Source organism: Hyla sarda, chromosome 2 (assembly GCF_029499605.1).
Source record: "Hyla sarda isolate aHylSar1 chromosome 2, aHylSar1.hap1, whole genome shotgun sequence".
NCBI classification, from domain to species: Eukaryota; Metazoa; Chordata; class Amphibia; order Anura; family Hylidae; genus Hyla; species Hyla sarda.
In genome coordinates, this window is record NC_079190.1 from 444,746,378 (window position 1) to 444,761,816 (window position 15,439).

Consider the following 15,439-nt stretch of genomic DNA (forward strand, 5'->3'; position numbering starts at 1 on the left):
ATTGCTTGAAGTCAATAGGTAGCAAAATATGCAGCAAAATAAGAAATACACAATAAACAGCTAGATTTATATTATTTGATGTTAATATCCAGTAGTCAATGAAATGTCATTTTAACTTTTATATTACTGTGTTGCTTTCTAGGTGATCAAAACTCTAAAGGCTGTATAAATGTGTATAAATGTGTATAACCCCCCCCCCCCCCTTCCCAAGCTAGTGAGGTCATAAAAGAGAGGTTATGTTCAATTGTACATTGTAAGACCTCGCGGGCAGAGCCCTCTCTATCAGTCTGTCATTTACTGTTTCAGGTCTATTGTACTTGAATTTGTGTTATATGTATCTAACCCCTTATCATATGTACAGTGTCCTGTAAAGTAAAGCACTCCATAAAAACTAAAAATATATATTTTTAATTATAAATAATATATATTTTTCCTTTTCTTTCTTTATCTTGGGTTAGGTAGAAGGGATAGTATTGGTAATTTATGCCAAAATAATAATAATAAAAAAATAATAATAATAAACAGCAAGAATTTAAACTGCTGGAACTTGTTACTGCAGCAGCCTACCCCTTCTCTCCCCATTCAGAACAAATGTGTAAGGGTACCTTAAAGGGGTACTTCAGTGGAAAACAATTATTATTATTTTTCTTTTCATATCAACTGGCTCCACAAAGTTAAACAGATTTGTAAAATATTTCTATTAACATTTTTTAATCCTTCCAGTACTTAACAGCTGCTGTATGCTCCACAGGAAGTTGAGTTGTACTTTTCTGTTTGACCACAGTGCTCTCTGCTGACACCTCTGTCCATGTCAGGAACGGTCCAGAGTAAGAATAAATCTCCATAGCAAACCTCTCCTGCTCCGGACAGTTCCTGACATGGACAGAGGTGCCAGCAGAGAGCACTGAGGTCAGACAGAAAAGAACAAATCCTCTGGAGCATACAGCAACAGATAAGTACTGGAAGGATAAAGATTTTTTTTTTTTTTTTAAATAGAAGTAATGTACAAAACTGTATAACTTTCTGGCACCAGTTGATTCGAAAAAAAATTGCTTTTCTCCGCAGTATTCCTTTAACAGAGTATATAAGCATAATATGGGGGATACTGCCTGCAGCCTATTATGTGTGATGGAGATTATCTAAACATAATATGTGGGATACTGTCTGCAGCCTAATATGTGTGATGCTGCAAGCTCTCAGGAGAGTATCTAAGCATAATATGTGGGATACTGCCTGCAGCCTATTATGTGTGATGGAGATTATCTAAGCATAATACGTGGGATACTGTCTGCAGCCTAATATGTGTGATGCTGCAAGCTCTCAGGAGAGTATCTAAGCATAATATGTGGGATACTGCCTGCAGCCTATTATGTGTGATGGAGATTATCTAAGCATAATACGTGGGATACTGTCTGCAGCCTAATATGTGTGATGCTGCAAGCTCTCAGGAGAGTATCTAAGCATAATACGTGGGATACTGCCTGCAGCCTATTATGTGTGATAGAGCAAGCTCTCAGCTGTGTTTGTAAAACACTTTGTTAGAACAGTGGCTCTGCCATTCAGGAGTATGAGAAAGCTGGATAACACACATTGTTAGATAAAAAATTTAAGCAGAAAAAAAATAAAAAAAATTTAAATTTAAAAATTTAAAATTTAAAAATTTAAGCAAAAAAAATAAAAATAAATACAGAAATGTTATCACTAAACCTTTGCACTAATTTAGGAAGTTCTATTTTTATTTTTACACATTTTACCCCATTATAAACTCACCATATTTCTTAGGTATACTGCAGGAAAACTCCAATAATCCTGCCCATCAGCTTTCCGGGCATGCTGGGAGTTCTAAAGAATGCTTATGAGCAGCCATTTTGTTTATAAATCCCATACCGTATATACTCGAGTATAAGCCGACCCGAATATAAGCAGAGGCCCCTAATTTCACCCCAAAATTCCAGGAAAAGTTATTGACTCGACTATAAACCTAGGGTGGGAAATACATCATTCCCCCATGTCATCATCCCCCCCTGTCCCGTTTTGTTCCGTTGGCTGTCCGGGCATGCTGGGAGTTGTTGTTTTGCAACATCTGGAGGTCCGCAGGTTGAAGACCACTGAACAGGCGGAGAGTTCACTCGAGTATAAGCCGAGGGGGGGGGTGTTTTCAGCATGAAAAATCGTGCTGAAAAACTCGGATTATACTCGAGTACATACGGTAGAATCTATCATATACAATATATATGTTATCATGGCACAAATATATATTTGTATATACTAAAATAATTTGTCCAAAGACTGCGAAACTTTGGTGACAGCTGCTCCTGGAAATAAACTTCTTTAGCTAATAAAAATCAGACATAGTACTAAAGAGATAAAGAAACCTCCATTACTCCAAAGGAGGTCAATAAAACGTTGACAATATGAGATCTTTATGGAGCCAGAGGAGATATGTATCCATGGGTATCAACAGAAATGACTCCCAAACTCTTAGGTGCCAGCTGTTATTTTATGAACACTTTGGCTACCAGGCCCCTGGGTCTTGTCTAGCACGTACCAGAAGTAGTAATAAAACTATTCACTAAGCAACAACTTCATTAAAAGCTTTATAAGCAGCTCCAGAAAACCATCAAACTACAGTAACAAGGAATACACGGCTGTGTGAACAGACACTAAAGTGGATCTTTAATTAACCTGTCACCAGTGTGTCCTATCTATTCTAGGTTTTGTAATGGAGTAAGACACTAAATGGGAAAAGTCATAAAGTGCCCCTTGTACTCAACCGCAACCGCTGTGAAAAGTCACCACTGAAGGGACCCGGCTCTGGCTGCTTTGTTTAGTCTCCACACATTGTATAGCCCTGCAGAATCTCGCTTGGAGACAGCACACTTAAAGTATGACAATGAAATACCGTATCTTATAGGTGAATTATATATATAAAAAAAAAAAATTTGGCCACTTATTATTACCCCTTTTTTTCGGGGTGGTGTGAGGAATAAAAAACTGACATTCTTTCTTCTTCCAATGATGTTTCGTGACCACAGCCAAACAAGTGGCCGAGAAGGAATGAAATGAAAGATGAGGACTGATGCAGGGACCGGAAATTTGGACAGCAGCAGTGACCAGGAGGTTAAAGGGGTACTCTGCTGCTCAGCATTTGGAACAAACTGTTCCAAATGCTGGAGCCGATGCTGGGAGCTCGTGACGTCATAGCCCCCCCCCATGATGTCACACTCTGCCCCCTCAATGCAAGTCTATGGGAGGGGGCATGACAGACGTTTAAGCTAGTGAGTATAGCTTTCACTGTGCCAGGAGTCAGATTAAACAAAATTAAATAATAAAAAATAAAAAAATGTTGCAGCCCATTAAAAGGGGTACTCCACCCCTAGACATCTCGCCACTGGGGACCCCCGCAATATAACATGCGGCACCCATCTGTTACTGCTCCGGAAGCGCTGGAGGGTCTGGCTCCCAACCATGGGAACGGAAGATCGTGACGTCACGACTCCGCCCACGTGTGATGTCACGCCCCGTCCCACCGCCCCAGCCGTCAGGCCCCCTCCCATAGACTTGCATTGAGGGGCGGGGGCGTGATGTCACACGAAGCCGGAGTCGTGACGTCACGATCTTCCGTTTCTGTGGTCGGGAGCCAGACCCTCCAGCGCTTCCGGAGCAGTAACAGGTGGGTGCCGCATGCTATATTGCGGGGGATCCCCAGCAGCGGGACCCCCCAGGGATCAGACATCTTATCCCCTATCCTTTGGATAGGGGATAAGATGTCTAGGGGTGGAGTACCCCTTTAAACTCCTTTAATAGCATTATACTGGGGTAACGCTTTTCTTCTGATTGGATACCATATTTGATATTAATTGCAGCATCTAAAGGGTTAAGTACTGGGGCAGGAGTTCTCTTTGATCCAAGCAGTGGGAGCCGTGTATCAGCTGTCCTCTTGCCACTGATCTTGCAGGTCCTGCCAGGAAATCGCTATTGATGGCCTATCCAGTTGGAACTCCAGTACTTTACACCTTTTCCTTTATCCACATTATAGGTGTATGACCACAGGGTCAGATGGTTGGGACACCCGCAATCTCCTGCTTGGCTTTCCTCATGTACGGAGCAACCACCGTGCACAGAGCAGTGGGCGACATTCCCGATCTATGCATCACTATGGGAGAGCTGGAGATACAGCTGTATGGTTGCTTCATGCATAAGGAGACCTGTGGAGTCCCAGCCATCGGACCCCCCCGCCCAATCAGACACCTATCCTGTGGATAGGGGATAAGTTGTTCCCTTTTAACAGTGGATCAGTGGGGTGCCCACATCCCTGCCGGTTAGCTGTTGAGCATCCACACTGCACTGAGAATGTTCTCTGAATAGTAGTGACTCTGGGGTACTGCAGTCTCCTACTGATGCGAGTAGAAGCTGAGGCTGAAGTACTCTGGTATATTCTGTAGAAAAGACAGATGGTCCAGCACTTAAAAAATATTTTGCTGCTTTATTTCATCCATATAAAAACAACACACCAACTATGCTGCACAGGCTGTGACAAAGTCCATGAAGTGAGGATGGGACTTGCACTTTTCTGTGCTCACTCCTGTCTTGTCTACCAGACTCCTGTCTGAAAACATAGAGGCGGGGGATACAGTGCAGACTGCAGTGACTGGACAAAGAGGGCGGGCTCAGTGCCTGGGTAATGTGCCTTCATGAGCAGTGGATGTCAGAATGAGTGAGCAGCAGAAACTAGGGATTTCTGAGCCTAATACACAAGCTAGACACATAAAGACATGTAAAGACATGTAAAGAATCAACATGACCTAGTGAGTAACATATATAATCATTATTTTTTTCTGTGATGTGACAGGTATGCTCTGACGTATAAGGCTACCCATAAAATATACAGCAGTTGGCTGAGTGGGAGAGTTAGGAGTCCACCCCCCCCCCACCCCCCCCACACACAACAGATGGTTGTCCAATCCTGACAAAACTGGGGGCTAGGCTGTCATCAATCACATATAACTCTTTCATACTCAAAGATGAGACACAGAAACAGAGGAAAGTGAAAAGAAACCGTAAAGTAAAACAGCGTAGAGGATAAAGTGGGTCATTGCACACAGATGTGTATAATAGCAACACTTATCTGATAAAATTAAACCCAAACTGCAGCGAACAGACACAAAACACAAACAGATGAAGAAAACAACAGGTGAAAAGCAACGTGGCTCTCGAGTTCACGAGACATTCTCATGGAGCTGCAAGGTGTCAGCGACAACAGATTTTCCTAGGCACCAATTAATATCATTCTTTTTCTCTTACAACAATGTTCTTAGGGCTACAGCTAAATGCAGGGTCCAATTATAAGAGAACATGTCACAATACCTGTGCAGGAAGAACAAATGAATATATAAAGCAAGAATAAAAATAAAAAGCAAATCTGACTACAGGACAGACCAAAAGTTTGGACCCACCTTCTCATTCAGAGTTTTCTTTATTTTCATGACTATGAAAATTGTAGATTCAGACTGAAGGCATCAAAACTATGAATTAACACATGTGGAATTATAGACATAACAAAAAAGTGTGAAACAACTGAAAATATGTCATATTCTAAGTTCTTCAAAGTAGCCACCTTTTGCTTTGATTACTGCTTTGCACACTCTTGGCATTCTCTTGTTGAGCTTCAAGAGGTAGTCACCTGAAATGGTTTTCACTTCACATGTGTGATGGTGTGGAGGAGGAGGTGTGATGGTGTGGAGGAGGAGGTGTGATGGTGTGGGGTGCTTTGCTGGTGACACTGTTGGGGATTTATTCAAAATTGAAGGCATACTGAACCAGCATGGCTACCACAGCATCTTGTAGCGGCTGCTATTCCATCCGGTTTGCGTTTAGTTGGACCATCATTTATTTTTCAACAGGACAATGACCCCAAACACACCTCCAGGCTGTGTAAGGGCCATTTGACCAAGAAGGAGAGTGATGGGGTGCTGCGCCAGATGACCTGGCCTCCACAGTAACCGGACCTGAACTCAATCGAGATGGTTTGGGGTGAGCTGGACCGCAGAGTGAAGGCAAAAGGGCCAACAAGTGCTAAGCATCTCTGGGAACTCCTTCAAGACTGTTGGAAGACCATTTCAGGTGACTACCTCTTGAAGCTCATCAAGAGAATGAGTGTGCAAAGCAGTAATCAAAGCAAAAGGTGGCTACTTTGAAGAACCTAGAATATGACATATTTTTAGTTGTTTCACACTTTTTTGTTATGTCTATAATTCCACATGTGTTAATTCATAGTTTTGATGCCTTCAGTGTGAATCTATAATTTTCATAGTCATGAAAATAAAGAAAACTCTGAATGAGAAGGTGTGTCCAAACTTTTGGTCTGTCCTGTATGTCAAACAACTTTATGTATTCCTGTATAAAGCTGGCCATACATTTTAGACATCGGGGGAATGTTCATTTGGTGCACAGCCATCTCTTCCAATCCCCCATAAAATTACACACTAAATGGGGTGAGAGGAGAAAGCCACTGCCAGACGTTTATCTCTCGGAGAAGAAATGGGGCGGTCATATGGAAATCAACAGGCCCATCTGTACTCTCCAACAACCTCTGCCATTGAACAGTCGGGAGGCCCCCAAACTAGATAATTGTGATGATCTACTTTCTGCAGAGGATGGATACTATAGTCTATGGGGCCTCCTGCAGTGACATGGGGACAGTAGTAATCCCGGAGGCCCGTCTTAACATAAATGAGCTCAGCCCATCAAAATATTTGACATGTCTCTGTGACGTGTCAAAAGATTTTTCAAATGACAAGAGACTTCAATCTAATATGTATGGGCAGCATTACAGTCTAATGGGATGTTCACACTACGCAATTCCCACGGAAGTCCGTGAGCGGAATTCCGCAAAAGGAATTATGTGCTGTGAACATAAACATCAGTGTGAATGGGTTGCCGTGAGACCCATATACACTGCGGAATTTCAGCGGCAGACAATTCCGCCGCTGAAATTGTTCAGCGCAAAGAAAGAACATGTTCATTCTTTGCGCGGAAGTCCGCTAAAACTGCTTAGCCGTCAATGGTGACGGCGCAGTGCCCCGCGGCGCGGAACATACACTTAAGTGAAATAATGTTTCAGAAACAAAGTTCAGTAGTTCCACATCCATCTGTTGCTTGAGTTGTTAAAAGGGTACTCCGCCCCTAGACATCTTATCCCCTACCCAGCGGCAGGACCCCCGCGATCTCCCTGCAGCACCCGGCATTCGTTTAGAGCGTTGGGTACAGTGCCGGAGGATCGTGACATCATGGCCACGGCCCCTCGTGACATCACGTCCACGCCCCCTTAATGCAAGTCTATGGGAAGGGGCGTGGCTACCGTCACGCCCCTTTACATGGACTTTCATTGAGGGGCGTGGCCTGACATCATGAGAGGGCATGGCCGACACCCGCAGCGTGCACAAAGCATTTGGAACTAAGTGTTCTGAAAGCTGGCCAGTTTAGTACCCCTTTAAGCGTGTAGCAAAGTTCAGATGTTCCATAGAAAATTACTGGAGTAGCAGGTGGTAATTGGTTCTGAAGCCCCAAAATGTCATCCAAAAATAGGAAAAAGTGAGGATTAAAGAAAAATAAGTGGATAACTAATACATATAAAGCAAATCCTTACATATAAAAGTAAGAAAGATCTGCTGGGAGCTGTAAATCACTGTCTATGTAGAGGACAGGAGCTTCTTCAGAATCCACTACAGTACACAGTGTCCTAAAAAATTGAGCCGCCCCATCTGGTGTCCATAGGAGCAGCTAATCCTGGCACAGGTAAAGAGTAGTACAGAACATGTAATACTTCCCTGTACTGTAGGGGGCACTACAAGACACCAATCAGTGCAGGCACTTCGGTAATACAGGGGTTTTACCAGTAAAATGCTCATTCTGATTGGTCGGTTCTTCCAGCCATTGACACATTTCACAGATCTGGACTGTCTGTAGCATTGTATGTGGAGTCTGGTTTCAAGTTACAATGGTCCAGAAAAGACTATTGTATGTTGAGGCTATTGTAAGTTGAGGGACCACTGTACTTGTGTATCTCTGGCTCTCCCATAGAGATGACTGGAGGGTGCGTGCATACCCCACTCTGTTCGCGAGGAGCGCAGTGTAGGAGATGGCAGGGGATCCCAATGGTTGGACCCCCCACGTTTAGACACTTATCCCTCATCCTTTGAATAGTGAATAAATTGTCCTACACTGCAGTACGCCTTTAATCTTGGGATAACGCCTTAAAGGGGTACTCCACTGTAAAACATATTTTTTTTTTTAAATCAACTAGTGTCAGAAAGTTAAACAGATTTGTAAATTACTTCTATTTAAAAATCTTATCCCTTCCAGTACTTATCAGCTGCTGTATGCTGCAGAGGAAGTTCTTTTCTTTTTGAATTTCCTTTCTGCCTGACTACAGTGCTCTCTGCTGACACCTCTGTCCATTTTAGGAACTGTCCAGAGTAGGAGCAAATCCCCATAGCAAACCTCTCCTGCTCTGGACAGTTCCTGACATGAACAGAGGTGTCAGCAGAGAGCACTGTGGTCAGACAGAAAGGAAATTAAAAAAGAAAAGAACTTCCTCTGTAGTATACAGCAGCTGACAAGTACTGGAAGGGTTAAGATTTTTTAAATTGAAGTCATTTACAAATCTGTTTAACTTTCTGGCACCAGATGATTTAAAGGGGTACTCCCATCCTAGACATCTTATCCCCTATCCAAAGGATAGGGGATAAGATGTCTGATCTCGGGGGTCCCGCCGCTGGGGACCCCCGCAGTATTGCATGCGGCACCCACCTGGAAGCGCTGGAGGGTCTGAGTCGCGACTACGGGAACGGAAGTCCGTGACGTCAGGACTCCGCCCCCGTGTGACGTCACGCCCTTCCCCTCAATGCAAGTCGCGACTCAGACCCTCCAGCGCTTCCGGACAAAAAAGAGGTGGGTGCTGCATGCAATACTGCGGGGGTCCCCAGCAGTGGGACCACCGAGATCAGACATCTTATCCCCTATCCTTTGGATAGGGGATAAGATGTGTAGGGTGGGAGTACCCCTTTAAAAGAAAATGTTTTCCAGCGGAGTACCCCTTTAAAAATGATGATACAGCGCACATATTCTGTGACATGGTGCTAGAATGTGCACGTTACAAGTCTCTATAGCAGTGTTTTCCAACCAGGGTGCCTCCAGCTGTTGCAAAACTACAATTCCCAGCATGCCCGGACAGCCGAAGGCTGTCCGGGCATGCTGGGAGTTGTAGTTTTGCATCAGCTGGAGGCTCCCTGGTTGGGAAATACTGCTCTATAGATGCATCAAGATACATCATGACTTCAGTCTATCTCTGGGCCGGAATGTATTGCAGTCACAGACGAGGAGGCCGAGATTAAAATCAGTCACGAAAGACTTCAGGTATTTGAACCGCTGACATATATCATTTGAGCTGAGTGCTCTTCAGTAGCAGCCATCAGCGGCGCTGACAAGACCAGTTTCTGTAAAGCGTCTGATGAGAATAAGATGGGGGGGAGGGGGACACACAGCAATCTTACCTGCGTGATTTAAAAGGGTCTCCAGCTCTTCTTTCGCCACAACCATTCTGAGCTTGTCACTGCTGTCAATGACAAAAATAATAGCCTGGCCTTCTCTGCAACATGGAAAGACAGGAAACAGATCTATTGTCGAGAACATAATTCATGGCAAGAGCAGGTACAGAACAAGCAGGTCTTACTTCTATCACTCGCATAAACCATCTCACCATAAAGAGATTACACTGCGCCGTTCCACCCGGACAGGCAGCAAGTAGTGAACCCCTTATATCCTTACAAAGTTATCTTCCAATGCGGGTTTCATTGGGATTATATCAGGTGTTAGGCTGCATTCACACCACGTTTTTGCAATACAGTTCCCGTATACGTTTTCTATGGGAAAACCGTATGGAACCGTATTGAAAACCGTATGCATTGACTCTCCATTGAAAACCATATGCCAAAACATGCATCAGGTTGTGTCAGTTTTGCATCCATTACGGTTTTGTCAGTTTTTTTTTCCGTACCCAAAACCGTAGTCTACCACGGTTTTTGGTCCGGGTGAAAAACTGTATTAAACCGTATACGTTTTTTTTTTAAAACATGGGAGTCAATGTGAACCGTACAGAACTGTATGTGCGTACGGTTCCATACGGTTTTTGACTTTGCACAGTTTTTTTTCTTTTTTTCTTTCAATCAAACAAGTGAAACTTCAAAATGTGGTGAAAGGTTAGAAACGTATACGTTTTTTTCTTAAAAAACGGATGCAACCGGACATAATTTTTCAAACCATATACGGTTTTTAACCGTATACTGGTTGACATTTGTACACACGTTTTGATAGAGTTTAGTCAGGTTTTGAGGAATCCGTTTTTCATCAAAAACCTGATACGGGAACTATACGGCAAAAACGTGGTGTGAATGCAGCCTAATACAGGTCTTATTTCTCCTTTGGCTATTGAGTTCTGTAGGCATCAAGTACACAGCAGCTACTGATATGGCTTCTCATTGTGTATTTGTAAGGGCTTGTTCTTTAATGGGCAGGGAATACTTTGTATAGTTAAATGGGTTATCAAACTAAATAATTAAGTGTCATACAGTAATGGACATGCTTCTCAAGGATCTGTGCTTGTGTTGGTGGAAAATGATTGTGTCTTCAAGGAGTTATCCAGGAAAAAACTTATTTTTTTTATATATCAACTGGCTCCAGAAAGTTAGAGATTTGTAAATTACTTCTATTATAAAAATCTTAATCCTGTTATTTTCTGTCTAAGTGCTCTCTGATGACAGGTGTCTCGGGAACCGTCCAGTTTAGAAGCAAATCCCCATAGCAAACCTCTTCTACTCTGTGCAGTTCCCGAGACAAGCAGAGATGTCAGCAGAGAGCACTGTTGCCAGACAGAAAACAACAACTCAACTTCAGCAGCTGATAATTATTGAAAGGATTAAGATTTTTTAATAGAAGTAATTTACAAATCTGTTTAACTTTCTGGAGCCAATTGATATATATATATATAAAAAAAAAAAAATAATTAAAAAAAATAAAAGTTTTTCCTGGAATACCCCTTTAAAGGGGTATTCTGCCCCCAGACATCTTATCCCCTATCCAAACGATCTCGGCTGCGGCACGCCAGACATCCGGTGCACGGAGCAAACTTCGCTCTGTGCCGGATGACTGGCAATGCGGGGCGGAGGCTCATGATATCACGGTCACGTCCTGCTCGTGATGTCAAGGCCCCCTCAATGCAAGTCTTTGGGAGGGGGTGTGAGGTCACGAGCCTCCAGCGCTTCACCCGACGCTCTAAACGAATGCCGGGTGCAGCAGGGAGATCGCGGGGGTCCCCAGCGGTGAGACCCCTGCGATCAGACATCTTATCCCCTATCCTTTGGATAAGGGATAAGATGTCTAGGGGTGGAGTACCCCTTTAAGCCCCCATTACGCTGCTTGCTTGTTTTTGGAAAATGGCTACTTCCTGATTCCGTGGCCTCCATCAGACTACAATCCCCAGGATCCTTTGTTTCAAGGTGGGAGGTGACTTAATTCCCTCTCACGCATCGGTCGCCCCACCCATTACAGCACAGCACAACCTGACACACAAGCTGTGGATCTGTGTGATGATGAATGCACGTGCATGTGGGCCGGTAACGTCATCAGGGGGCTGGCTCCTCGGGCCTTAGTTGTGATGTATTGTCTCAGGTCTAAGACAACACTCATTTTGTCCGCAGCACAGCACATTCTGCTCTCGTTCTTGGCACAAAGAAGTGCCCACTCAGCCGATCAGTGGCTGAAGTGATTCAGTGGTGATAAGCTGGAACTCCCTTGTGTCTTAACGGAGACCAGGAAGTGCTGCATAGTGGGATGAGGATGTAAATGGAAAGGGGAGTACACTTAAATGGGCACTGTTAGATTTAAATTCCAATTAAATCTAAATAGATTTAGATTTCATATGTTGTACATTTTAGCAAAACATTAACCTTTCTAATATACTTCAATGGAAAATGTTATTTCCCTTTTATAGAAATCCTGGCTTATAAAAAAAAAAGACCACTAGGATACCGCCATACCACCCAGAACATATTTCTGTCTGGCTGCAGCATCATCTTTGTCCCAGATAAAGGCTTTGAAAGTCCAGTACGTGAGGGGGGGACTAGCTCTCTGTGCTCACGCCTGTCCTATCAGACTACAGCATGAAAAGAGAGAGGAAGGGGTTACACAGCAGCCTCCAGTAAATGGAAGAAGAGACCCAGCACAGCAGACTCAGGGAGGAAGTAAATGCTCGATGAGTGAGGACACCCCCCCCCCCCTCCAGAGCACAGGAAAAAACAAGTGAGCAACAGAAAGAAGCTATCTGAGAGATAAATCTAGGTGCTAGACAAATAAACATTATATGTACATGATCAGGATTGGGTACTTAGTAACATAAATAAATAAACATTTGTGGGATATGACAGGTACTCTTTAATGGTTTTTACCCCAGTATGAGCCTATTTTACTGTACAAAGTATTGCATGGGCCACTCTTTTAAAGAACAAGCCCGTAGACAAATGGACAATGAGAAGCCATATTGACATCTTCTGCAAACATGATGCCTACAAAGCTTAAGAGTCCCACTATTGATAGATCTTCTAGGGTATGTTCTAACATTGTATGTGCCGTATATATACGAAACCATGCCAGTATTACTGCCAAAATCAGTCTTGTCATTGGCTACCCTATGCGGTCATGGTTTCATCCTTAGATGGCTGTCACAACATTAGAACGTACCATAAGGCTGGGCTTTTACTAGTGTCCTATAGACACATTTTTGCATCTTTTATATGGCAAGTCCCGCCATGATTGTGGGTCTACCGTCTGATGACTTAAATTGATAGTTGGCGGTTCAAGTTATCAGACCTGTGATGGAACTGGGACTCACGGTCACAATACGGATGCAAAAATGCATCCATATTAAGCTAGTGAGAACTCTACCTTATTTTTTAAATTACCAATAACCTATTGGGGAAATATAAAAAGTATATGGCTGGGTTCACACTGGCGTAATACAGATGCATATTATGACCACAAGTCCCAGCTCTAAATTTCATATTAGGAATCTTTGTAGAATAGGAGTTAAAAGGGTACTCCACTGCTCAGCGTTTGGAACAGACTGTTCCGAACGCTGGAGCTGGCGCCGGGAGCTCGTGACGCCATAGCCCCGCCCCATCATGACATCACGCTCCGCCTCAATGCAAGTGTATGGGAAGGGGCGTGATGGCTGCCACGTTCCCTCCCATAGACTTGCATTGAGGGGGCGGGTAGTGACATCATGAGGGGGCAGGGCTATGGCATCACGAGCTCCTGGCGCCAGCTCCAGTGTTCAGAACAGTCTGTTCCAAACGCTGAGCAGCAGAGTACCCCTTTAAGTGAAAACTCCATTAAAACCATTTGTAGGATTGTCTAAAGAGCGGATGTTAACTAAGACATAGGAGCACCGAAAGACAAAGAAGGGTATGTTCAGATATGTCATATTCTCTTACTGAAAATCCTACATTTATTTTACTACAGGATTCACGGCAGAAATCTCAGGATTATGTAACAGATGCCCGTAAGGATAAGCCCCAATGTCATTCCGTGGGGGGTGTAAAGTAAGTAGCATGGTACTTATTTCTGCATGTTTTTTTTTTCTTTATTTCCATGGCAGGCACAGTCAAAAAACTGCATAAAAATCATCTGGGTGGCAGAAACACCATTCACATGCATGGTGTGCAGATCGCTCCAGATTCCGTCAATAAGCATCAAATGGACCTTACGATTTTGCGGCATGCTAAAACACAGTGAAAGATAATGGCCGTCTATCTTATTTTATATTCATACTAATACACTTCTAAAAGGAAAAAGATGGCAAATCCCCTCACAAGGATCTCAGAATGAAGTCTGTATATTTTCCCCAAATAAGCCCATAGTTTAGCTTTACTATTGTTTCTTCAAGTGACATTTATGATTAAAGTAAACAAGTGAAAATATTTAACCTTCAGAACCGCAAGCTCCGTGAGACATTTTTATGATTCAGGAGACGCTCGCTGTCACAGAAATACAGCCGGGGAGAAGCTCGGCCTTTTCAGCCGCTCGCAGATAGATCTGAAAGCTGTAAATCAGTTTCATAGACTGGGATGTGTTTGATTCTGACACTTATGGAGATAGTGATGGTGATGTGAGAGGTTGGAGCACTCATCTGGGCTTCACGGGAAAGGTGAAAGGCTTTGTAGCAGAAAGAAGAGAAAAATAACACTAGATCCGGCCAAGATTGGGCTTGTAATAAAAGCTTATAGAAGTTATATGTGTCTCCTGGAAAGTCCCACTCATTTACAAATACTTCCAGAGTAAAACTGTACATGGCGGTCATCTGAAGCTCATACTACACTGCAGGGAACCGACTTTAGATACCGCAGAATGCGCTGTCCTGTGTGTTTATTCCATCATTGATGAAAACTCATAGCAAAAAAATGTCTGGAGAAAATTTACAAAATTTTCCATGTGTGATCTGACTAGTGATTTGTACAGTGCGAGAATTATTTCCTTGTTGTGTCCATCTATGCTCCTTTTGATGCCCCCATGATTTTATTTGCCTCTGCAGCAGCTGCCCAACACTAGGCAGTACAGTTAAATTTACTGTTGAAAAAAACTCGTAAGTCCTTTTCCATGTCAGTTTTCCCCAATGTTTTCACCATTTAATACATAATCCCAGCCTGGATTCTCCTCATGTGCATACCTTAACATTTATCCATGTTGAACCTCATCTGTCATATTCCAGCCCAAGCTTCCAACCTATTCAGATCCATTTGTAACAGTGCACTGTCCTCTGTTGTGTTATCTACTACACACAGTGCACTGTTCTCTATTGTGTTAACCACTTTACAGAGTTTAGCATCATCTGCAAAGATTGATACTTTACCATACAATCCCAGCCCAATAATTCTCATTTTGTCTACCAACCTTTTATGTGGCACTGTATCAAATGCTTTGAAGAAATCAAGATAAATGACATCCAATGATTCCCCCTGGTCCAGTCTTGAGCTCACCTCCTTCATTTTGATAGCACCGATCCCTCATAAACCCATGCTGATATGGAGTCATATATTTATTTTCACTGAGATATTCCAAAAAGGCATCTCTTAGAAAACCCTCAAACTATTTTGATACAACTATGGTTAAACTTACAGGTCTATAATTCCCGGGTCACCTTTTGACCGTTGGTTGAATATTGGAACCAAATTTGCTATGGGCCAATCCTGGTCTGGATATTACGTTACTAAACTCCCTTAGAACATGGGGGTGAATGCCACCTGGACCTGGTGATTTGTCTATTTTGATTTTTTGTAGGCGGCACTGTACTTATTCCTCAGCGAGACAGGTGACGTCCCGCTATATT

At 43.2% G+C, this 15,439-nt stretch overlaps 1 protein-coding gene across 6 annotated transcripts in view; it reads right to left on the minus strand.

The window, feature by feature from the left end:
- Nucleotides 1–15,439, minus strand: part of ARL6 (ADP ribosylation factor like GTPase 6) — a 77,816-nt gene that overhangs the window by 35,765 nt on the left and 26,612 nt on the right. For all 6 annotated transcript variants that reach the window (XR_008889067.1, XM_056559320.1, XM_056559323.1 and 3 more), the window contains one exon: nt 9,555–9,649. Coding sequence is in view for 5 of the 6 variants with exons in the window: in XM_056559320.1 (XP_056415295.1) it covers nt 9,555–9,649 (95 nt within the window). In the remaining variant the exon portion in view is untranslated. The remainder of the gene's footprint in view (nt 1–9,554; nt 9,650–15,439) is intronic.